The sequence below is a fragment of the Penicillium atrosanguineum genome (genome assembly GCF_028827265.1).
Source record: "Penicillium atrosanguineum strain IBT 20685 chromosome Unknown utg000004l_segment0_segment0, whole genome shotgun sequence".
Taxonomy (NCBI): Eukaryota; Fungi; Ascomycota; class Eurotiomycetes; order Eurotiales; family Aspergillaceae; genus Penicillium; species Penicillium atrosanguineum.
Window position 1 is genome coordinate 71202 of NW_026623136.1, and position 22752 is coordinate 93953.

Below are 22752 nucleotides of genomic sequence, written 5' to 3' on the forward strand. Positions count from 1 at the left end.
GGTCGGCTGGATCACAAGTCTAGACTGGACGAGACCAATCGGGAAGGGGCGCACCGGGGTCTAGAATCCGCGCGGTCAACCGTCCAACTTTGGCCCGGTGAAATTTGCCGACCCCGTTGAGCCGTTTTTCGCTCCCTGATAGGCCCCAAACTTGTCAACTTGTCAACTTGTCAACTTTTCCCACTTTTCCCACTTTGGCCAGGCTGGAGACTGTCTTACTGTCTTCCTGTCCTGTCTTACGCATCAGAGACGGCGATGGGAATGCGTGATTTGCGGTCTATCAGATCCTTTCCATGGAGCTGACAGGATTGATGATTATGATTATGATTCGTTCTCAGGTTGATTCGGGTTACTCCGGTCACCTTGTGATTTTGGTTTTTCCGCCGGTCGTTAGATATCAAGTTTTGCTCCAACTCTCCCCCCAACCTCGGCGTGTAGATGTGGTATGGGCGGACCTTCCCGGTCGGTACTGGTTAACCGGATACGTATTCCTGGTCATTTGGCCTGAATAGGACCATCTACACCCAAATGTGGCCTAGCGCTACACACAGACAACCCATAGAGAATATTGTTAATGAATGATGAAACGCCGCTATCTTGCACCGTTAACCAGGGGGCAATTTCGTTCAATTGCCACAACATTCATTGGTCTTGATTTATCGAACTAAAAAGTTTGGATTGGACTCCCTCCCGCCTCCCCACGAAGGTCCCCGGACCATCATTATCCGACTCCAAATCACGCAACAGACGTCGAAGTATCTTGCCACTGGCACACTTGGGCATCTCTTGTAGTAACTCGACCTCCGTGACCCATCTATGTCGAACCTTGCTTTCTTGTACAACGAAGAGATAATGCCCGATCTATTTTTCTCCGCAAAATACTCGGTATGAACGCCACGTAGGCCTCGGGGCGCTAACCAGTGTAGTGCTCGGCCAGTGCGACCGCGAGGTCTTTCACCTTGATGATTTCTTTGATCCCATTAGTAACAGTTATGAAACCCTCGCAGTCGATGTATCCCACGTCGCCAGTGTGTAGGCCTTTTCTATAGATAGACCGAATACCTTAGGAGCAGAAAGATACCACAATCGTCGATATTCTTTATTATCAAGAGATCCCCTAGGCGGGGACACAGCTCCTGGACTTCTTGAGCCACCACAGTGTGCCGGTCCCCCTTTGATACTGACTATCACACCTCTCACTATAGGGTTTTGGAACACGACCTACATCATCTTTGCAGCGTCCATGATCTTGGTTTATATATTTGTCGCATCATATGTAGCAATCTTGAAAGTGTTCTTCCAGTTCGGAGAGAATTTCGAAGCCAGCAGGTGATAACTAGGTCAAGACATCGAGGCGAGTGCGGATCTAGACCTACTTCAGAAAGGGCTAGGACATATGGATACCTGAGCAATTTCACATCTAAAAAGGCCTCCCTTCTCCGATGATCCGAATGAATAAGATCATTAAATAGGTTTTATCCTTCTTCTGTCTCATAGATAATATCCTGCACATATGTACCCACTGGGGTAGCAGAGATTCCCCACGTTCTCTCATATTTCCCCTTTTTTAACCCAGCTCAAATTCAAGCCGTGGTCGGACCTCGGTATCGACATTTATATTGAATCCAAAAAATCGAAAGTAAAATGTTCGCTGGAAGGATTGGCTAAACTAAAACGGCGGGTGGCCCATACAAGGCACTGAGTGGATATCATGCTCTGCTTATTGAAGTCACCGAAGTTAGGTTCTCATTCCCTCAGACCTTCAACCGGATGCTTAATTTGGGTGCAAGGTCCCAAGGACCTCATCGCGTATTCTCTCTGCTAGTAGGATTCGCTCAGGATCCTCGAGGCGAACTTGGTCGACGAATTCGGCACATCTCAGCTCAATAGCAAGATTATGAGATTTTTGAGCAGCTGATGTGAAGCTCCCATCCTCCTGCATTTTCCCGACATCCTCCTGCATTTGACTTATATCCTCCAGAAGATCTTGCATTGCCTGAAATACCTGCATAGGTGGAAGCAGGCCCATCTTAATCCAGTTCAACTTCGTCAGTCGACACTTTGGAATAACCTCAAGAGTTGCTCGAATGATGGCTCTTGTGCGAGTTTTGTTGTCAAGTACTTCGGCTTTGAATATTGTTCCATGAGCCTTGGTTTGAAGTATCCGCGCAATTCTGGTCGCTCCAATCTCAGCTAGTGATGAATAAACCAGCACGCCCAAAAAGGCCAGTTGCATGTAACCATACATATTAACCATGCATGCAACTGACGCTATCCCTGACATAGTCCCAGTAAGAATCCAAAACCAATGTAAGCAGTCCTTGCCCCAAGTTTGATTGTATTCCCACGTTGACCGAGCCCACTCTTCGAGCTTTTTCTGGGGGCCTTTGAAAATCACAGTGCCACCCTCCTCTCTCTCATAAACAGCGTATCGGTCAATTGAATCATTTCTGATTTCCGGCTTGTGGATTTCGACCATCGCAGTGAATGAGATAAATACAGATGCTACCCAGTGGCAACTGTAAAGAAGAAACAGCGTGAATGCCCATATATCCGCAACCAGGATTCCACAGACCATTGCAGCTACAAGCATGGCTCCATTCAGCAGACACATCAGATCCAGGGCCCACTTTCCAGTACGCCACCACCATATATTGCCGACTTGCGCTCTAACGTGGCCCTCTCCGTCGTCTCCTGACTTGTGGACCGTATCGACCCAGACGATAGCGAAGTCATTTCCCGGCTGCTTTGACGTTTGGAAGGATATAACATCACTGAGCCAAATATTACTCAGATTTAGTGGTAGTTGACGAAACACGTTTTCTGAGACATCCGACCGGACGGGAAGCATTGTAGTATCTTTCGCACACATCTTGATTGCTGGATGAATCCACTTGAAGGTTGCTGTCAGCCGCTCGACCAGCATTTGCATTGGTGGCAGGGTCCCGCCGATCATGGTCATATGAGGCCAGGTGAATAAATTCCTATCATACTGAGTATAGAGCCTGGCAGCACTTTTGTCGGCGCGAGGATTGTAAAGAACAGCCGCAACACCAAGCGGGTCGAAGGTGACTCCATCATCTGTCTTCAGCTGCGCATGGGCCTCTGACAGCGGATATGGGAACTTTGATTTTGCATGAACGAAATCAACAAGGGCCAAAATTCCCAGCGAGTATAGCGCTAACATCACCGCCATTGAAGTCGGGTCGCACTAATTTCGGCTGCTTCCAAAGTTAAGAAGATTGGCAAAGATTCTAATAATCATCAGGGGAGGGCTTCGTAGGCGAATGTGGGGGCCAAGCTGACTGTACCATTTTGGGCATAGCGTTGGACATCAGCGGCCTGAAGACCGTTGTTTATGTCTAATACGGTTACAGGGCAATTAATAGCGATGCTCACAGAATCAAGTCAGGCATGCATGATCTTGATAATTTCAACACAGCTCTCACCTACAAGTATTATCCCAAGCGTTAGAAACCATCGGAAAGTCAGTTCTTTGAGGAGCCTTCAAATGTTTGAAATTATAACCTTTCGACCGTTATTCTCTGTTTGGTAGTAACGGTGGATATCTGCGCTATGATAGACAGGATATCAAGTGATTTAGACAATCTCAGTATAGTGACAAGGATGTCGGATATCGGTCATATGATAGATTCCCCGATTCCTTTCAAGATACCAGCATAAAGCTCAAGCAGTTGCTTCATATCAAGAGGAAAATCATTCAAAGCTGTTTGGCCCACTCCGTACAACCCAGACCCAACACTGTTGGTCGTCCTCGAGTCTATATCAGAGTCACTGTGAAAGGCGGTTGGTCGTTTCCGAAAACCAGAGTGGCTGCTTTGCAGTCCTAAGAATTCAAGTCTTGCTTCGCTTGATCTTATTTTCCGATGATTGTATATCACAGTCTCCCTGAGTTCACGGCCACTTATTGAGAGACGGTGACAGAGTATTTTAGCTAACATCAAGGCTAGGTCCGAGAAAGCAACATTCAAGTAAACAGCGCATGTTGTAATCATACCGATCCAAAATGACATGTAAGATCTAAGACAACCCCTGGATAGGTCCGCATATAGCAATCCCGCTTCTGATAAGGGCTTCAAGGTAGATTCCTGTCGAAACAGACTAAGAGCGTTGCACGATCTAGTGCTTTCATCATCAAATGTTTGTCTGCTATTCATCTCGTGAGCGATTAGCTTTGCAGCAGGGTGGTAGTTAACGTGATCGATTTCATTGGCCACCACTGCAAATTTGTACACTGCTGCCAACGTTGGTGTATCGCAACAGCAGAGTTCAAGAACACACCACGGTCGCTGAAGAACCATGAGAAGAGACTCTAGCCTAGATCCCTGTCCAAATATGCAGTGTGCAGAGTATGTCGCCGCATTTATCAAGAACCATGGAGGCTCATGCCATGGATGAATCAGGTTGTTGATTTCACGCCGCTGACGCGACGGACAAGGCAGCGAGACAAGATCGAAAGGAGCGTCACCCACACAGGTGAAGATAGGAAGTAGAGCTGCGACGGTATTTGCTGCAGCTTGAAGCTTTCCGTATACGTTCGTGTCAAGCATAATACGGCTCCAATTTGGTGAAAGCGCCACGATCGAATAGATTGTAAATGAATTTCGCAACGCCACCCCTCCGCCGAGATCATACAAGGCACATATCTGAGCAGGCGTTGCATTCTCAACCTCCTCGGACGGTGGAGTCATGGGCTCATCCAAGGGCAATTATCATTGTAGATAACAACTTCCCAAGGTTGAAAACAAGTGGGCGAAGCGTGACTGTGCGGGCTGTCCCGTCTACTAAGTAGCCTCAGGCTGCGAAGCTGATGTAAGCTGACTCGTGGGACCGCCGTGGCCTGAGTCACTTTTTAGGCAGGAATAGTGGTGAGTCAGTGCGAGGGAAATCCAGGAGGAGGGAATTTGTCGTATGTATTGCATCAATCAGATTTGATCTTTGAATTATCTCTGGATGGACATCTGGATTAAAGTATTATGTCTTTCTTAGCGCTATTGACCTGATATTTACGTCCACTTTCATGGGGCGGTTCCAGAGGACGCAGCAATGTTCCAAACCTTTTAATAAGGTTAGAAAATGCACTCGAATAAATGTATCTATTTCTCCGGTGGCTCTCTGGCTCTTTTTGTCGTGGTCTATGAGAGAAGCAGATACCTAGGCAGAAATATCCCATAGTTACACATGTGACCGGATTAGAGAACAAAAATAATATGATCAAGTTGCTAGCTAAAGGCGGTCACACGTCCTGATTTTCCAATAGCTTAATGCAAGACTAAATTGCCTGGCCCGCTTAATCCGCGGTAAAGGCCCAATCACGGGAGTGATACAAAATCTGAAGTTGCTACTTTTTTCAGTGGTATCAATATTCAACACCAAGCTGCTTCTGTGGCCTAAAGAGTGACTACTAGTTTTTCTCCGCTAACACCTTGCCGCATCAAGTCCAGGCCCCTCTCTAGTACATCAAACCCATGGCCCACTGCATGCACAGGAAGAGGTAACCTGTATCTATTTTCCTCCAGTAATCTTTCCAATGATTCCATGATACTCTCATTGCCCGGCAAATTCGGAAGGTCTCGTCCTCTGAACATAGTCGATTCCACGCCGCTAGGAGCATCAATCTCTTCGTCACCGGTCCATACCTGCGCATATCTCCTGGACCCACTTGGGTCAAATGTATCGAACACATTTCTTTGGATACCACCAGCACCAACCGCATCAATTATCGCATCGACACCTCGAGAACCTGGGGTTCTTGACTTTACATCTTCGACCAATGATGAAGAGCCTCTATCAATGGCACCGTCAGCCCCCAGCATGTTTCTGATATACTCGTGATGTCTAGGGGAGCTTGTAGCGAGAATCAAGCAAGTAGGGGCTGCAAGCCGAAGCAGTTGGATTGTGGCGGCCCCTAGGGCAGAGCTGCCGCCAAGGATGAGAACAGACGAAGGGTTGAATCCTGTCCTTGGGCCGCCTTTGAGAAACGGCAACGGGGTCTTCAGACCAATCCCAAGAGCCATGATGGCTGTCAAATATGAGACCCTGAGTGAAGCTTTAGTTCCACCTGTACTTCATGTTCACCGAATAAAGTTCTGCAATATAGAAGACGGATCAGCAACTTACCCTAGTGTTGAGGCCTGTTCAAATGACCACCAAGTAGGGATCTTGGCGACATCTTTCTCCTTCACCACGGCATATGTTTGATATGAAGCGGACCTTTTTCCCGGAGTGAATAGGGCCAGCACTCTTTCCCCGACCGTGATATTTTCGATATCGCTTCCGAGGCCCTCCACAACGCCAGCTCCATCCAGACCGGGCACAAAAGGCCAGACAGAGACTCTGTGACCTTGATCAATCATTTTAAAGTCGGCTGGATTGATTGCGATAGATTGGATGCGAATCAGAATTTCACCGGAATTGAGCTGAGTTGGCTTTGTGGCCGATGCCACTTCCAAGGGGCTACGTTTCGCCCTGGCGATGCATTTAAAGGGTTGTTGTTCCATGTCAGCGGTTTTCTTGCTTGATGTTCGAGAAAGAGGATGAACAGAGCAAAACCTTCTTGTCTCTGATATGCGAGCTGACTCGACCCGTGATTCAATGGCTGTCGGATTTAACGATAGCTTATACCCGGGTTCCCCGTTCTGGAGAAACGCCGATAGTACGTAATCAATTAGTCAAAACAGAACCATTGGAAAACAACTTTGTATCATGTACAATACACTTACCCAGATGCCAAAGTGAGGTTAATAGATAGGCACTCCACGAGTTTCCAGCTGAACATTCCATTTGAGGATTGGCTGGCACAACCATCAATAGTTTACGGTGTCATTATATGGCCTTTGGGGGCGGGAAAATCGATCTTCAATTACTCTGCCCCAAATTTGTTGACCATAGTCAATCATTTCCTGATGAGTTAATTGGTGATGGACGTGCTTGAACGAAATGCCCTTGGTACAGTAAGCAAGGTGGAACCGGTGGCGTTTGTGAGTATTCATGTCCCTGACAGCATTATTCACGACGTAGCGACCGCGCTTGAAATCTGACAAAGTTCAGAACTTATCTCATCCCTTGATAATTCATCCCGACATAGGAAACATAATGGTCGATGAGACATCGCTTCAACTTCAAGTTTGAGAGCTTTCTTCAATCTCAGTGCAAGCGCTTTAAACTTCTTTTTCTATCATAGCAGAGAACACTAGTCGTCTAATATAGACTAAGCCGGGCGTTGCTACAAATTCATGGCCTTGAGGTTTCTGCCTAAGAATATACGTTGATATAAGAATTCCGGGCTCTTTATCATCCAAGTACTACCCATATCCGCAAACAATTACGTGAATTGAGTTCTCATCGCTAGTAATCGTTGCCACGGCACTGATCATCGGAAGACACCTTTTACCCAACAAGGTATTTGCTAAGGTGTAGATCAAGTACTTCTAATGTAGACTGCACTTGATCGACAGGCTCATGTAAGCGTTGGACGCTCGACTGTTTGATAGTCCCTGTCGATCGCCATTTCAGGGGGGTCAATCATGTCTAATGTGCGGAAAAAATCTACGTAACGCTTAAGATGGACTTTTAAATGGATCGTTCAAATTTCCGCTCCTGCATACGGTACTCAGGGCTCAAACTAGCTCAATCCTTCTGACTTGATCCCGTGTGATCGAAATGGCGTCGAATATTTAAAAGCCTGAGTTCTACTTCTCTTGTCTACCTTAGCAAGTTCCTGTCATCGGTCTTCGAGTAAAGTTATACGATAATGCAATCGCTCGGGCTTCTGCTTCTTGCCGGTGCTGGGCTTGTGCCCGCCTACCAGTTGCCAGCGCAACTTGAAAACATTTATCAGACACACAAGGTAGGTATCCAGGAAGCACCGCATCTTTACCCTTTAATTCCTAACAAGTAAAGACCGACGGTTGCCAGAATGTTCTTGGCAGGGGGTTCAGTGCTGGGTCCACCGGCAAGGATGTCTCTTACTGTGGTGATATCAACGGAGCTATCTTTCTGCACACTAGTTCGAATAGTGGTGGTTATGCCGATATGGACGTGGACTGTGATGGTGCCGACAATGGTGCTGGTGTCTGTTCTAATGACCCCAGTGGCCAGGGACAAACTGCATTCAAAGACGAGGTCAGCAAGTATGGTATCTCGGACTTGAATGCCAACATACATCCATATGTGACTTTCGGTAATGAAGGCTCGAGACCTTCTTTTAATCCCAAAGATTACGGAGTGCAACCTTTGAGTGTAATGGCGGTTATCTGCAATGGAAACCTGGTATGCTCTATGCTCCGAGCCCTTTGATGCCGCTTTGAAGAGCAGTCACTAACTTAACCTTGCGCCTCATTCAGCACTATGGTGTTTGGGGAGACACCAATGGTGGCACCTCCACTGGGGAATCTTCAATCTCTCTCGCAAAGTTTTGCTTCCCCAATGCGGATATTACTGGTGACAATGGCTATGGTCAAAGGGATATTCTCTACATTGCATTCAAGGGCAAGGGTGCTGTTCCTGGTTCCGGTGCAGACTGGAGCGCGCAAAGTAGCGAGGCGTTTGAAGACAGCATCCATGCACTGGGTGACCGTCTCGTGGGGAGTCTAGGCTCTGGAGCAAGCGCCATTCCTACTCCTACCTCTTCTGGATTCTTGACCTTATCACTTCCCACTGCATCTTGGGATATATCTACATCCAACCCCTCCTGGATGAGTAGCTCATCATGGTCAGCCCCACGATGGAAGCCAACTTTGTGGCGGCGGGCGCAGAACTAGGGCAGTGTTTTGGAAGTACTATGTCTTGTCCATAAGATACATTTGGCTGAACTTGCTTTTTGGTATTTGTTTAATCTCGTATCAGTTCGCCAGTCTCTATTATTTTCCAATCTCGGTCCCTGCGTACTTGAAAGGTGATTTCCCTAAGTTAGCAATTTCTGTAGTCGCACTCGGGCTCCTCAGCGTCCCATCCTCAATTGAATGTGAATCTCTCTGAAGTTCTCATGAATTGTTTCCTATAAAACCGTAGTGGCATAATTCTTAAAATTAAACGAAAAAGTCATGTGACACCTTGCAGGCTTGTTGACGTCTGGGCCCGCCACAGACTTACTTATCTCGTGTACTCTGTTCAACCAGTTTTCTCACATTGTGGGAAACAACGTCTAAAAAATTGAACACCTTCCATGAAGCACGTGGGAGCCCTGGAGAGAATATCATTCCTTTCTTTCAGAGAACAGCACTCATATGTTCGCAGTGAATGAGGGTTTCTGCACCTCTTGACCGCATCCCTTGCCCCGAGTCTCTTTGATAGTTTAGATCCATAGCTTCCATCTCTACTATCTACATATCTCTCTTTCCATCTTCCCTTCTCATAGTATAAAACTCATAACCCCAATCAAACAATTTACACTCGACGACTACCACAATTGGAGAAAATAGGAAGAAGTGATGAGTTAGTCTATCAAATTCTATTCAATGCAGACGTGGGATAAATGCTAAAAATACACCAAGGCGGGTTCTCCGCAAAACAATGCAGCTCGTTACTCCAGGTCCAAAGCAAGTGTCGATTGCGCAAGTTTCATGCATCATAATCGACGTATCTCAGAAAAATAAAAATAAATAAATGTGAACCCAGTTCGAAGAAGTTAAAAGAAATGGTGAAATATGCTTCGGCGACGCTCATGCGTTTTCGGCATGGTACATCTGTTGCTCCTTGCGCCCGTTGGGGGCCTCGTCGTCGATCCAATCGTTGGGGGGCATCTCAAAGGAGCTGCTCTTCCAGGGAACAACCTTGTTGACGTACATGAAGTCTAGCTCCTCAAGAGTGCGACCCTTGCCCTCGATGACGAAGAAGTAGACGATCAGGGCGCCAACGAAGAGGCAGCCAGCGAAGACGTAGCCATAGGCGAAGTCAATGTCACTGGTGATGAAGGTGGTGAAGAAACTGATTAGGAAGTTCCAAGCCCAGTTGGAGGCAGTGGCCAGAGCCATACCCTTGGCACGGTACTTGGAGGGGAACAGCTCAGCGACGATGGCCCAAACCATAGGGCCCCAGGTCATGGCATAGGCGGCAATGAACAGGCAGGTTACAACGATCATACCCTTGCCGGCACCGGGGGTGTTCTCAGGGTTCTCGATGTCCAGCACGAAGTGACCGATCGAGGCGAAGATCATGAACATGACGAACATCCAGAGGGCACCGAAGATCAGCGACTTGCGGCGTCCAAAGTTCTCCACAACGTATAGGCCACCGAAGGTAGTGACAAAGTTGACAGCTCCAAGAATGACCTGAGTCACGAAGCTGTCCGAAATACCAGCACCCTGGAAGATAGTGGTTCCCTGAAGATAACGTTAGCAATGCTGTTGTCAAAAGGTCGATGGAATAAGGACTGGAACTTACGTAGTAGAAGAAGTAGTTGGCGCCAGAGAGCTGCTGCAGACTCTGCAGAACCATACCCAGAACGATACGGTAGAACATGCGGGGTGCGGTGATGAACTCATGCCACTTCTGGCCCTCCGTCTCAGCCTCGAACTGTTCACGGATCTCATTCATTTCCTCAATGATGCGGACGTGGTTCTCGGGGATACCGTACAGCTTGGCCAGAGTACTGCGGGCGCTGTCAACCTTGCCATGTCGGAACTCGTAACGAGGGCTCTCGGGGAAGAAGGCCATGCCGCCACCGAGAACGAGGGCGAAGAGGAAGGTCAGGCCGAGGGTGATCCGCCACTGGGCAGTGCCGTCCATGGTGTGGGTACCCAAGTTGATGAGGTAGGCCAGGAAGATACCAAGGGTGACGAACAGTTGGTAGCAACTAATCATAGCACCACGAATGTGACGAGGAGCACTCTCGCCTTGGTACATGGGAACGACCAGGGAGCAGCCACCGACGCCCAGACCAGTGACCCAACGACCAACGACCATCTGCCACCAGTGTCCGGAGGGGGAGGAAATCTGAACGACGAGACCGATGATGAGAATGAAACACCAAACACTGATAGACCACTTGCGGCCCAGGATGTCGGCCATAGGGGCGCCAACCAGGGCGCCAATCAAAGTACCGATGGAAAGCAGACCGACAATGAGACCGGCGCGGGTGTCACTGAAGGCATAGTCGCCGCTAGCCGTTTCCGTACCATATCGCCGCAGGTAGTCGCTCATCTCCTGGAAACCAGAAATCTGACCGGTATCATAACCAAAGAGCAGGCCACCCATTGAGACGAAGAGGGCCATGGTGAGGGACCGCATGGTGATGCGGGGAATGGGTGTGTCGACGCCAACCGGCCTCATGGGCTTCTGGATGGGGCTATTCTGGAAGGAAGTATCGGTACTGGGCTGTTGAGCCGGAGCTGTGATAGACTCCCCGTGATGGGAGGTTGATTCAAGACCCATATTGAAAGCGAAGGGGGGTGTGAAACTTTTCTCTCTATTGTCACAAACCCTTGATATGTTATAGAGCCAAGGCTTAGGAAGAAAAGTAACACCTAATGATCAAGAAAAAGATTGTCAAAAGAGAATGTTAAATGCCCACGGGGAAAAGAAGAAAGAAGCGTCAGAATCCGGAGGAAGGAGAGCCTTTTTGTATTCCCACCAGGACAGACGACACACGGCTCCATCCACTCGTCTGGGGGGGCGAGTGGAGAGGGTATGTGGAGAGAAGACACGCACATAACGACTAATGACCAACTCGGAGTGCCATGCGAGTCAAATCAGCACACCAGACCGGCCGAAGTCGACTCGCACGGCTCCCGAACGAACCCACACAAAGCAGGGGAATGAGCCAGCCAGAGCCGGTTCCAGGGTGAGATCGGCTGTGGTGAACCAGTCAGACGGATAGCCGAGTTGCCCGGCACGTTTTAGGTCGGGTTGACCTGGTGGCAAAACTCGGGGACTGCGTAGCCAAGCCGTCCCGAGAGACGTTCTTTGACTCGGCATGGCGGTTTCGCCGTTGATCGGGACCGAGAGTGGTTCGTTCCCATCCTTCCATGGCAGAGTTTTTCGATACGCCCTCATTGTTGCGTGGAAGATTAACCTACTTGACGTATACCAGATCTGACCATGTTCGGGTAAATGTTTCGGGATACCTGGAGAAGTTGGTGGGCCGGGTGTCACCAACGAGAAGCCGGGTCTTCCGACCCCAGGCCCTCCAGACTGTTCGCCCACAATCCATACCTAATACGTCTCCCGGTGAAAGTGCCCCGGAGGCAGCCCATCTCCAGACAAGGAAGGCCGCAAAAAACTCTTGAGGGGAAATGCGGAGTCCCGCGGAGTGACTGCTACACGTGTTTCCAGGGTCTGTACGTGGCCTACATCATCGTGCAGGCTTTTTCCCCTCTGGTGCCCCGTTTCCGGTTGCAAGCCACTCTCGGTCATGTCCCGACTGTAATCCCTCGCTAAAGCTAAAATCATCATAACCTGCACACGCGAGACTGTTGATATTTCACCTTTGTCGGTGGCGCCGCCACAGCCGCCTCTCGGTTCCTAATACGTCATTGAAGAATCTGCATACAATAATCAGGATCGTCTTCCATGACCTATGTATTCAATCCACTCCGGGTTACATGCTCTTGTGGGAGGCTGTAGATTCAAAACTAGAAGGCGCTAGTGAAAAAAAAAAAAAAAAAAAAAAAAAGAAAAGAAGCCTCGAAGACAAGATACATATGAGAAGAGGATCCCAAGGCGGCAGAGGCCCCTGGCAGATTACGCCAACAAATAACGATCGCCCCCGATGCGACAACCCGGGGATACTCACACATCGCGGAGAAAGTCTTATCCAAAAATTCTTTTTTCTTCGCGTCCACATCCACAGGTGCACCCGATTATGTGGTGTTGGGCTCCCTGGTCGCCTTACCTCACTAGCAAAGAGATGATTTCGGATAGTGCCGGGCTTTTCATTGGCAGATTGTCCCGGTCTCCCGAGGATGGAGCCATCGGGCTGGCCAAGGATCGGGTTCTTGTCGGGATTCTTCGCTGACAGGATCCAGGCCGGAAATTTTCAATGAGAGCCCACGGCCGGATCGAGGCTCCTCTGCCGAGATCGATATCTGAGGCGAGGCTCATGATCATGAGATCGCTACCAAGCGATCATAGCAAGCAGTCATCCCAATGGTCAGCTCTCGGCTCCACTGTTCCCGATTCTTCGACGGGTTCTAGTACATTTCCTGTTCTAGCTGTTCATGGACGCGGATCGAAACGCCTTGGAAATACGAGACATGTGGCATCCCCGCGCAGTGGCTTTCTCCGGATCGTCGGACGTGCGCCCATCCCCATCTCTGAAGAAACCCCCTTGACCCTTACAGATCGACTTGCATTTCATCACTAATTTCTTGGCTATACAAAGAGAAGTCATCAATTAGCATGGACATGTCCGCAATCAATTCGACACGTTTCCCGCTCTTCCCCGCTTCTATACCCGAAACAACACGGAATGACCTACATATTTTGTGCCACCCGCAGTTCCTTTATAAAATTTATCGCCTAAACAACACGGAGTGACCTGCATATTTTGTGCCACCCGCAGTTCCTTCATTAAACTTATCGCCCAAATGTAAAACGGAGCATGATCCGTCTCTGTACTTCAGTTCCATCTCCATTATTATACATAATTTAATAGACTCCGAATATCGTAGGTCATCCCTTGTTTCGGTCGAAACTCAGACATCATGCAGCCATTCGCACTTTTGTTTCTCGCTGGCCTGGCCGCTGCACAAGTAGCACCCTATGGTCAATGTGGCGGTACCGGGTACACCGGATCCACGTCTTGTGAGGCTGGATGGGTTTGTCAGTATCAAAGTGACTGGTACAGCCAGTGTGTTACAGGTGAATACTCGTAAACAGAAGCCATGTGTCTGTTGCTGAGTGTTCTAGGCATCGCCACTACCACTAGGACTACTCTGACCACCAAATCATCGAGTACAACGACCAGCACATCGACAAGTTTGAGTAAATCGACCAGCTCGTCAACTTACACTACATCGACCAGTGCCTCTTCAACCGCCTTCTCGACCACCAACGGACTCAATTTTACAATTGATGGAGAAACTAGCTACTACGCAGGTTCTAATTCGTACTGGATCGGCTTCCTCACTGATGATGATGACGTTGATCTGGTGCTGGATCACATGAATGAGTCTGGCTTGCGCATCTTGCGTGTTTGGGGATTCAACGACGTGAACTCTGTTCCATCCTCGGGAACTGTCTATTATCAGCTCCTCGTGGATGGCACCGCGACTATTAACACGGGTGCCGATGGTCTCCAACGTCTGGATTATGTAGTCGCATCTGCCGAAAAGCGCAATGTGAAACTCATCATCAATTTCGTGAACAACTGGTCCGACTACGGAGGAATGGCCGTGTACGTGACGGCATTTGGGGGTACGCAAACGAGTTGGTACACAAATGATGACGCTCAGAGCGCATATCGCAATTATATCGCAGCGGTTGTAGCTCGATATCTCGACTCGCCAGCGATCTTTGCATGGGAGTTGGCTAACGAGCCCCGCTGCAACGGTTGTGATACTTCCGTCATCTACAACTGGGTCAAGTCGACCAGTGCGTATATCAAGTCGCTCGATTCTAAGCACATGGTGTGCATTGGAGATGGTCAGTCGGATCCCTCTCTTTGTCAGAGTCTGCTAGCTAACCAGTGGTGCACAGAGGGATTCGGGCTTGATGTCGAATCAGATGGCAGCTACCCGTACACCATAAGTGAGGGTCTCAACTTCACCGAGAATCTCGCCATCGACACCATCGACTTTGGCACGCTCCATCTATATCCAGACAGCTGTATGTCTCCTCCAGCTTTCAGTGATTCAAGGCTAATTTACGTTTTCCAAGGGGGAACAACCTACGCATGGGGCGACGGCTGGATCACGGCACATGGTGCAGCATGCGCTGCAGCTGAAAAGCCATGCTTGCTGGAAGAATATGGCGTCACGTCTAACCACTGCAGCGTAGAAGCTCCCTGGCAGAAGACGGCCCTCGATACAATTGGCATCGCAGCCGACCTGTTTTGGCAATATGGCGACAGCCTCAGCACTGGCGAGTCGCCTAATGATGGCAATACCGTTTATTATGACACAAGCGACTTCACATGTTTGGTCACTGATCACGTTGCTGCGATTGGATGAATACCATATCCGAAAATTGAAATATGGGCATTGGTACCTACAGATACAATTGCACTCGCAATTACATTAGTAGTTTGGATACTCCAGCTACCTGCTCAGGTATATATAGTGTAAAGTGCCCACCCAGGCGGACTGGTGGCACTGGTGGCAATTGTGACTGATTGCCTAAGAAACTATCAATTCCAAGATTTCAATCCACACAATAAACTTCCAATTATTCCCAACGATCTGGTCATGAGCAATTTAAGGGGTGGTTATGATGTTCAGGGTTGAGCATATATATTCATAGCATGTGTCGCGTTGTACCTGAGCAACCAAGGGGCTTGCATCACTGGCCTTAATTACAATAACCAAGGCACTAAACGCTCTGCACAAGACTACTCGGCAAACCACTTTACTAATTCGATCACCCTGATTCTTCGATCAAAATGCGGATTGCCTCCCTTTGGGAATGTGCTTACGTTATGAGGACCAAGCGCGGTCGCGTGGGGTCATCATAATCGGTTCAAAAGCTGAAAGGTAAACAAACGAGCGCAAAGTCTTAGAGATAAATAATGAAACGCCTGCGATCAGGCCCCAAGGAGCCTCCGGTGCTTGAGAAGAAAACTCGCAGCCTCCAGGAGATTGATGAGCCAGTCCACTTTATCGTGTCAGACTCGAGCCCTGCGGATCCGGTAATCGCCCGAAACCAACCGCGGCTCCTAGGGCTTGCAGGGGCTGATCTGCAACTTCTGCGAAAGAAACAGCATCGACTGCGAGCATCGGCCTCTCTGACGGTGGAAAACAGCCTGGAATTTGGCTGGCAAGCAATACGAGCATTAGCATCAACACTTATATTCGCTCAACACGAGGCTGGCTCCGCCATATGCATCGACCCGCGTGGATGGATCCTGACCTGTGCACACTGCTTCGGCGAGACGAGCTACGAATGGAAAGCCGGGCGTCGAAAATGGCTTCTCTATTACAACGGACTGGCTGTGCAGGTCGAATGTCGGGCATGGGATGAGCGTCGTGACCTGGCTTTGGCGAAGATCATTCGCATCGAGACTTCCGAAAAACACAGCAGCCCGGTTCGACCAGTTTTCACCTTTGTCCCCGTCGCACAAACCTTGAAGACCTCGGCTCACATACTCTGCATCGGACAGCCAGGAGCGGACGATCTGGAGTCGGCGGTCCCACGTCAGACCGCATATAATTTGATTGAGATCTCCCAAGGTCGGCTGTGTGGCATGGTATCCGGTGCAGATCCAGAGGACAACTCAGATATCGGCACTCTGAAACATAACGCTTGGACATACTGGGGACACTCTGGCGCACCGCTTCTCCGAAGATCGGACGGCGCCCTGCTCGGACTTCATTCCTCGTGGGACGATACTACGGCGATGCGTCACGGAGTGCCTCTGGTGGCCATTCAATCCTTTCTCAAAACTCACCTCCCAAGCGAACTGGTTGATCTAACGGCAGAGTCTTGCAGAGACGAAAACCGAGAAATTATTACAATAGATTGTTCCGACTAACAAGGAAAGGACACTTGAGAATTCTTCGTAGGCCAAAAGCCACGAGTGGTATATATTGCACAATGGAAAGGACATGACTATGCTTATGTACATCGAGGGGCCGCGCCCCAACTGAACCTTTACTATAGTAAACACGCGACGGGGGTGGGGGGTATTCATTTCGCGAGGGCAAGCAAATCGGATCCGCGAAGGGCAGGCATCGGTTTCGCAGGGGCGGTAAGAGGACGAGAGGTTAGGAGGTTGGAGGGTCGCAAGTGAGATTTCGCAGAGGGCTGAACTACAGAAGTTTCGCATCCGGGGGCGCGGCGCAGTGGCGGGATCAGGGAGCATGGGCTTAATCGCTGTCGAGTTCAGCGCGGGTTTTGCTATCGAGCTCAACCCGGGGTTTGCTGTCGAGTTCAGCGCGGGATTTGCTATCGAGCTCAGCCGGGGATTTGCTGTCGAGTTCAGAGATGGTTTTAGGAAGTTTGGCGGTTGCTTCGGGCACTGAGGACGAGTCGCTGTCGTGTTCAACTGCATCGGTAGGCGGGCCACGGTAGTTCTGATATCCCCAAACGATGTACCACACGGCAGCAATGAAAACAAATCCAACAAATACTACCGATGCGTAGTTCATACTTTGCAGAGTGACGGTCTCGAGGGTTGGCATGCAGAATAAGGGGATGGCAAGTAGGCTCCAGGCTAATTAGAGCGTAAGCAAAGAGAGGACAACCGGGTGAGTGGTGGGATCGAAACATACCGAGAGCAATCACGTTGGCGATCGCACCAAAGATTCCAAAGTTGAAACGGCCGTTCTTGATGTCTTCACGACGGCGGAAGAACAGAGAGACAGCGATCGGACAGGCATAGCTTGTGGTTAGGAAGATGACACCGACACCCGAGAAAGCGTTATAGGCAGCGGTTGAACCGAAATAGATGAGACCCAGTACGATCTCGACCAGCATACCCAGAATCAAAGCGTTCAGTGGAATTTCGAGCTTCTTGTTGACGGATTTCCACCAGTTAGAACCGGGGATACCACCATCACGAGCAAAGGCCCAGGTACAGCGCGAGGTAGCCGTCACACAGCCAACACCGCAGATGATGCCGAGAACCAGCAAAGGAATCATGAGGCAGAAGGCACCAACCGAGCTGCCGAGAGCGTGCTTGAAGATCACGGGCGTGGGTTGACCGGAGGCCAGATCGATCAGCATCGTCAGATCGGGGAGGACGAAGCAGACGGGGATCAAGAAGATGAGACCGGCGATCGTGTTGATGATGACCGTGCCAACCATGGCCTTGGGCACCATGATGGCGGGCTCCTGAACCTCTTCGCAAAGACTGGTTTGTAAAGTCAGTATCTTGTCCGTCTCCAATCGTCCAGCAACTAAATCACTTACGAGACGATCATGCCCGTGGCCGAGGTGGCGTAGGCAGCTTGCAACAGTCCGATAAAGAAGGACCAGCCACCCGGCCACCCGGCTTGCGGCTCAAAGTGGCCAAAGACCCAGGCACCCGAGTGACGACCTTCCTTCGCAACAGCCAACAAACACACGACGATGGCGATCAAGCCAGCGATAGTCCAGAAGATGGCAAAAGTCTGATGGCGCAATCTAATTAGTACCAAATCAGGCAAGAGGGCACGTGAGAGGGGTCACAAACCTCGAGCCAGGGCAGCCACTTGTTTCCAAAGGCTGAGATGGAGTGAGTGAGCAGGGTAATCGCCAAGAAAATCAAGAAGATCTGATACGCCTGGAAATCATCGGTGATGCCGGTTCCATCGGCATTCTCAAACACGTTGAGGCAAGCGATGAAAAGCAGAGCTGTTCCAAAGTTGACGGCAAGGGTGATTGTGATATTTCCAGCAACGTATGACCAGCCGCAGATCCAAGATGCGACGCGACGGCACCATAGTGGTGACAGAACGAACGTTTGGTAGTAGACGCCACCAGCCGTGGGATAAACCGAGGTGATTTCCGCGAGCGAGATGCCGACGCACAGAATCAAAAAAGAAATGAGAACCCATCCCCAGATGATATTGGCGGGGCCACCAGCGGCGAGGGGATAGTATAACGTAGTCGACAAGCCGTAGGGGACGGAGGAGAGGATGAAGCACATGAAGGTGACCTGCCAGATGGAACGGTTACGTGCCAGTTCTGGGGTATACCCCAAGTCCTCCAGCCCACGGTCTGCCTTGTCCGTGTCGGGGCCCGTTTCTGAGCGCCCGAGAGACACCTTCGACTGGCGTCGCATTGCCTCCTCGATAGCCATCACGGATATAGATTAAGTGCTTAACGGAACGGTGAGCATACCATGAGATAGTATGCCAGCAGGTGAGGAAAAAGGAATCAAGGTAGAGAAGAAGAAAAGAAGAATCGAAGGTAGGAAAGAAGGTAGTTAAAAAAACGTAACGAGATCAAAATGATACCCAAAAAAGCGAAGGCCCAAAAAAAAATATTAAAATAAAAAAAAAAAAAGATAAAAAGGACGAGTGGAGTAGGGGCGCAGCGCCCCAAGGGGAATAGGATTTCGCTCGAAACCTAGCCTAGGTTAAACGTCGGAAGGCAATTGGGAAAAAGCCAATCAAACCAGGTTTGGAAGGTGGCAACTGGAGAATTTCGGCGCAGCCTTCTGGAAAATCATGATTGGTGGTGGAGTCGGGGCTTTCACGAGATCGGCTCCATCCGTTCAACTGTTGGGACATCTCGCAATAACGGGTGAGCTGAATGATTTGGGTTATTTTGAGTTATCTGATGCCTTTCCCTTTACCTATCGCACCCCCTGTCCATTTTTCACTCGCTTTTATGCTTTTGTATCCGCGTGCTGCACTAACGCCACTGCACTCCGGGGAACTATGATGTCAGGGGCGCCGCCATTTGCCTGTGGACCGAAACTCGGTACCCGGATCCCAAGCGAATCCGGAAATGGAAGCGAAGAAATGGAACAAACCCCGTTTCTAGACACGAGACCACCCACGCCTCTTTTCTGGGCACCACTAACCAACAGTCTTGGAAGATGCCGGTGTATTATCGGCCTCCGACGCTAGGAGCAGCCCTCCCGCGAATGCTACACTAGTGTAACCCCACTCGGGTTGGGGCCATATGCTCATGAAAAGGGGGACTGAGCACGAGGAAAAGGTGAATTGCATTGTGATTGTGTACGACAGGTACGACATAAAAAGTGATCCGAATTTGACCCGTCAGAGGGTACCCGTATATCGCCAGTGTAGAGGACTGGACTTGTGGGCCATCATGTCACACAAAATCAATTGCTACTTTCAGGGCCTGATGGCTTGACGCCGCCTTGAACGTATCGTATGCTGTGGTGGCTTCAGTGAACGGGAAATCTGTTATGAATCAGTACATCGCTTTGGGAGAAGGCTGGAGATTAGATAATACGTACGATGGGTCACCATGGAGCCGATATCCAACATTCCCGACTCCACCAGACGCAGGAGACGCGGCGTGCTCGTCGCGTTCACTAGCGACATGTGGATACCTAACACATCAGCCTTACCATCCCTACTCGTTATTTTCCTAGTCTCCGGCACTCACTAATATTTCGATCCCACAGTGTTTCTAGGTGCAGGTCCACGCTAGTCCCGTGTACGCCTACGTTTGCAATTCGGCCGCCTATGGCAACCAACTGTTGGCACATCGCAAAAGTCACAGGGATACCGACCGCTTCAATAACCGAATCAAATCCCTCTCCTTGCGTCAAATCCATCAGTCTTTGCTGAGTATCGGGGCCGGATGAATTCACAGTCGCATGCGCGCCAAACTTGCGGGCCATTTCAAGACGTGTCTCGTCAAGGTCGACCATGACGATCAGCGACGGCGTATAGAGTCGCGCAGTGAGAAGAGCAGCCATACCAACGGGCCCTGCACCTACAATCACCACGGACCCTCCTGGTTGGACGTTTGAGCTGAGGACACCGCATTCCAGCCCAGTGGGAAAGGCATCGGACAAGGCAACAGCAGCCCTGGGGTCGATGGACGAAGGCAACGGGTGCAATGAGAGCGTTGCATGAGGGACTCGAACATACTCGGCCTGGGTTCCATCGATATTCTTTCCCAACCGCCATCCTCCCGTGAGGCAGTGCGCCGTGATACCTCGCTCGCAGTACCGACATGCGCCGCACGATGTCATACAGGAGATCAACACTCGATCGCCGACTTGCATCCTCTGAACAGCCGAACCGACTGAATCGACCACACCAACACCCTCATGACCGAGGACAAGTCCGGGCTGTGCGTCAGGGACGTCGTTCTTGAGGATATGAAGGTCCGTGCCGCAGATAGACGCGTGCAATATGCGTACGACGGCATCGGTGGCCGCCTGGATGGTCGGCTTGAGGCGATCCAGAACTTCCACTGTTCCTGGGCCGGTGTAGACAAGGGCTTTCATGGTTGTTGGGCCGGTTAATTGTTACCTTAAGTGAGTGGAGTCTGCTGGGCTTGTGAGCCAATTTCAGCATGAAAAGTTGTATTACAGGCAACGTGCGGAGCGACTGTTGGAATGCGTCGGATTCTTGGTAACCCTCAACCAACTCGTATCGAGTATCATTCAGCACGGTGAATCCGGCCACAACAGCTAACATCCAAGTGGAGTGTCTGAGCTCATCGGTGATCGACCGACCCCGGACCCATGTAGTACGCGGAAGTGGCGGTCCGTGGCGGGGAAGTGGGGGTGGAGTTATTCCGTCGTAACCACTCAACATTGAATCACACTGAATGGATGACAGCATGGAACGGGGACACGTTTTTTGAATTACATTCAATGGCGTAGAATATGTGGTTCAAATGTTGCCTCCCAACACGCGCGCGGATGGCTCTCAAAACACATCACGGACCTTTTTCATTGAAATTCAGATCCGCCCAAGATTAGTATATAGGGATTCAGCAAATAGCCCTGAAGTTTCCTGATGACGAGGTTCCAAGATTATCTCGAAGTGACTCCTCAATGGTTGATCGAATTTCAATAAATTGGTATCTCAAGACTCTGGCATGATCCCTCGTTCAGCGCTGAAAGTTGACACGCCCATCTCAAAGCTGGGGAAGTCTTCTCAAAGCAGAGCTCCCGAGAATAATACACTGCTTAATTTAGATAGATATGGAGAGGACTTGATACTCTCCAAGATCTTATAGAGGTATGTATGATAAATGAGGATACAAGCAAGGATTGCTCTTGAGGCTCCCTACAACCTAATGAAGCTGCGCTCGTGGCATACTCCCTGAAAGACCTAGCTAGGCCAAATGACCGGACAATCTGGCAAGGGCACTACTCTTGAGACGAGCTAGAAAGCCATATGCCTAGGGGGAGATTAAGCAAATCGCCTGTCGGCTTTGTAGGGGATGTTGCCTGCACGAATGTGGCTGCTGTGAGAGATAGAGTGTAATTGACGTTGAACCCGGAAGTGCCAAGTCTAAGCACTACGACAAAGAATGCGACTACTGCGCGCGATACAAGAAGACGCTTGTGATTACTCCTAATGCGACTAAGTCTGTGGCAACTACTTGTTTGGCATGATCCTCGGTGCAACATAAGAGCCATACAATCTCAAAGTGAATAGATCATTCTTTCTCAAATCTATTTATTGCCTTGAAGCTGGGCCGAACACAAGACTAGGAATAATACAGTCTCATTGTCTTTTCTTCAGCATTGTTTTCAGTCGGGGTTACAGGCATCCTGTAGCAGCGAAATGATGCCCAGCGGAGCTCCCGGCATCACTTTTTTCGGTATCATTTGTTTCCGAACTTCTAGAAGCCTGTTCGAAGTCTAATGCAATTTAAAATTTAATTTCGGTAAAACCAACTATCTAGTTGACTATTGGCATATGAAAATTTGCGAAATGTAGCTATTCCAGTTCCAGTCTAGCCTAATGCCTGATAACAGGCATGGCCCGTCTTGGGCCTGACCCGTGGCTGGTTCTGATGACACCTCGTACGTTAACGCAATATCATTGGCGATCGTCCGAGTCTATTCCGTGTCGAGCGTAGTGGCAAGTATACCATTCGGCTTGCTTTTCCTTCCGTTTGCTGGCCGCACTCCCTGCGTATTTGTCGCATGCTGATAAGACAGAAAGGATTTGGGCGTCGACTCTAGGCTTGCGCGAGAAGAGCTAA

The 22752-nt window shown here is 49.6% G+C and overlaps 9 protein-coding genes across 9 annotated transcripts; 3 read left to right on the top strand and 6 right to left on the bottom strand.

Annotated features, from left to right (window-relative positions):
* Positions 1-1774: 1774 nt before the first annotated feature.
* On the bottom strand, positions 1775-3196 carry N7443_005326 (uncharacterized protein; the record flags this gene model as incomplete). Its single annotated transcript, XM_056885382.1, has 1 exon — positions 1775-3196. The coding sequence occupies one exon, from the start codon at positions 3194-3196 to the stop codon at positions 1775-1777; it is 1422 nt and encodes a 473-aa protein (XP_056740830.1).
* A 2215-nt stretch (positions 3197-5411) lies between these two features.
* On the bottom strand, positions 5412-6521 carry N7443_005327 (zinc-binding alcohol dehydrogenase family protein; the record flags this gene model as incomplete). Its single annotated transcript, XM_056885383.1, has 2 exons — positions 5412-6060; positions 6142-6521. 2 exons carry the CDS (start codon positions 6519-6521, stop codon positions 5412-5414), a joined length of 1029 nt encoding a protein of 342 aa, XP_056740831.1.
* A 1253-nt stretch (positions 6522-7774) lies between these two features.
* On the top strand, positions 7775-8783 carry N7443_005328 (glycoside hydrolase family 75 protein; the record flags this gene model as incomplete). The annotated part of the gene is made up of 3 exons (XM_056885384.1): positions 7775-7870; positions 7924-8292; positions 8367-8783. 3 exons carry the CDS (start codon positions 7775-7777, stop codon positions 8781-8783), a joined length of 882 nt encoding a protein of 293 aa, XP_056740832.1.
* A 900-nt stretch (positions 8784-9683) lies between these two features.
* Positions 9684-11394, bottom strand: N7443_005329 (sugar porter family MFS transporter; the record flags this gene model as incomplete). The annotated part of the gene is made up of 2 exons (XM_056885385.1): positions 9684-10343; positions 10405-11394. 2 exons carry the CDS (start codon positions 11392-11394, stop codon positions 9684-9686), a joined length of 1650 nt encoding a protein of 549 aa, XP_056740833.1.
* A 312-nt stretch (positions 11395-11706) lies between these two features.
* On the bottom strand, positions 11707-12015 carry N7443_005330 (uncharacterized protein; the record flags this gene model as incomplete). Its single annotated transcript, XM_056885386.1, has 1 exon — positions 11707-12015. The coding sequence occupies one exon, from the start codon at positions 12013-12015 to the stop codon at positions 11707-11709; it is 309 nt and encodes a 102-aa protein (XP_056740834.1).
* Positions 12016-13664: 1649 nt separating this feature from the next.
* On the top strand, positions 13665-15131 carry N7443_005331 (uncharacterized protein; the record flags this gene model as incomplete). Its single annotated transcript, XM_056885387.1, has 4 exons — positions 13665-13821; positions 13870-14604; positions 14659-14787; positions 14839-15131. The coding sequence occupies 4 exons, from the start codon at positions 13665-13667 to the stop codon at positions 15129-15131; spliced, it is 1314 nt and encodes a 437-aa protein (XP_056740835.1).
* Positions 15132-15685: 554 nt separating this feature from the next.
* N7443_005332 (S1 family peptidase) lies at positions 15686-16648 on the top strand (the record flags this gene model as incomplete). The annotated part of the gene is made up of 1 exon (XM_056885388.1): positions 15686-16648. The coding sequence occupies one exon, from the start codon at positions 15686-15688 to the stop codon at positions 16646-16648; it is 963 nt and encodes a 320-aa protein (XP_056740836.1).
* Positions 16649-16982: 334 nt separating this feature from the next.
* Positions 16983-18898, bottom strand: N7443_005333 (uncharacterized protein; the record flags this gene model as incomplete). Its single annotated transcript, XM_056885389.1, has 4 exons — positions 16983-17329; positions 17388-17968; positions 18028-18227; positions 18290-18898. 4 exons carry the CDS (start codon positions 18896-18898, stop codon positions 16983-16985), a joined length of 1737 nt encoding a protein of 578 aa, XP_056740837.1.
* A 983-nt stretch (positions 18899-19881) lies between these two features.
* On the bottom strand, positions 19882-21034 carry N7443_005334 (zinc-dependent alcohol dehydrogenase family protein; the record flags this gene model as incomplete). Its single annotated transcript, XM_056885390.1, has 3 exons — positions 19882-19973; positions 20030-20125; positions 20182-21034. The coding sequence occupies 3 exons, from the start codon at positions 21032-21034 to the stop codon at positions 19882-19884; spliced, it is 1041 nt and encodes a 346-aa protein (XP_056740838.1).
* Between the last annotated feature and the right edge of the window lie 1718 nt (positions 21035-22752).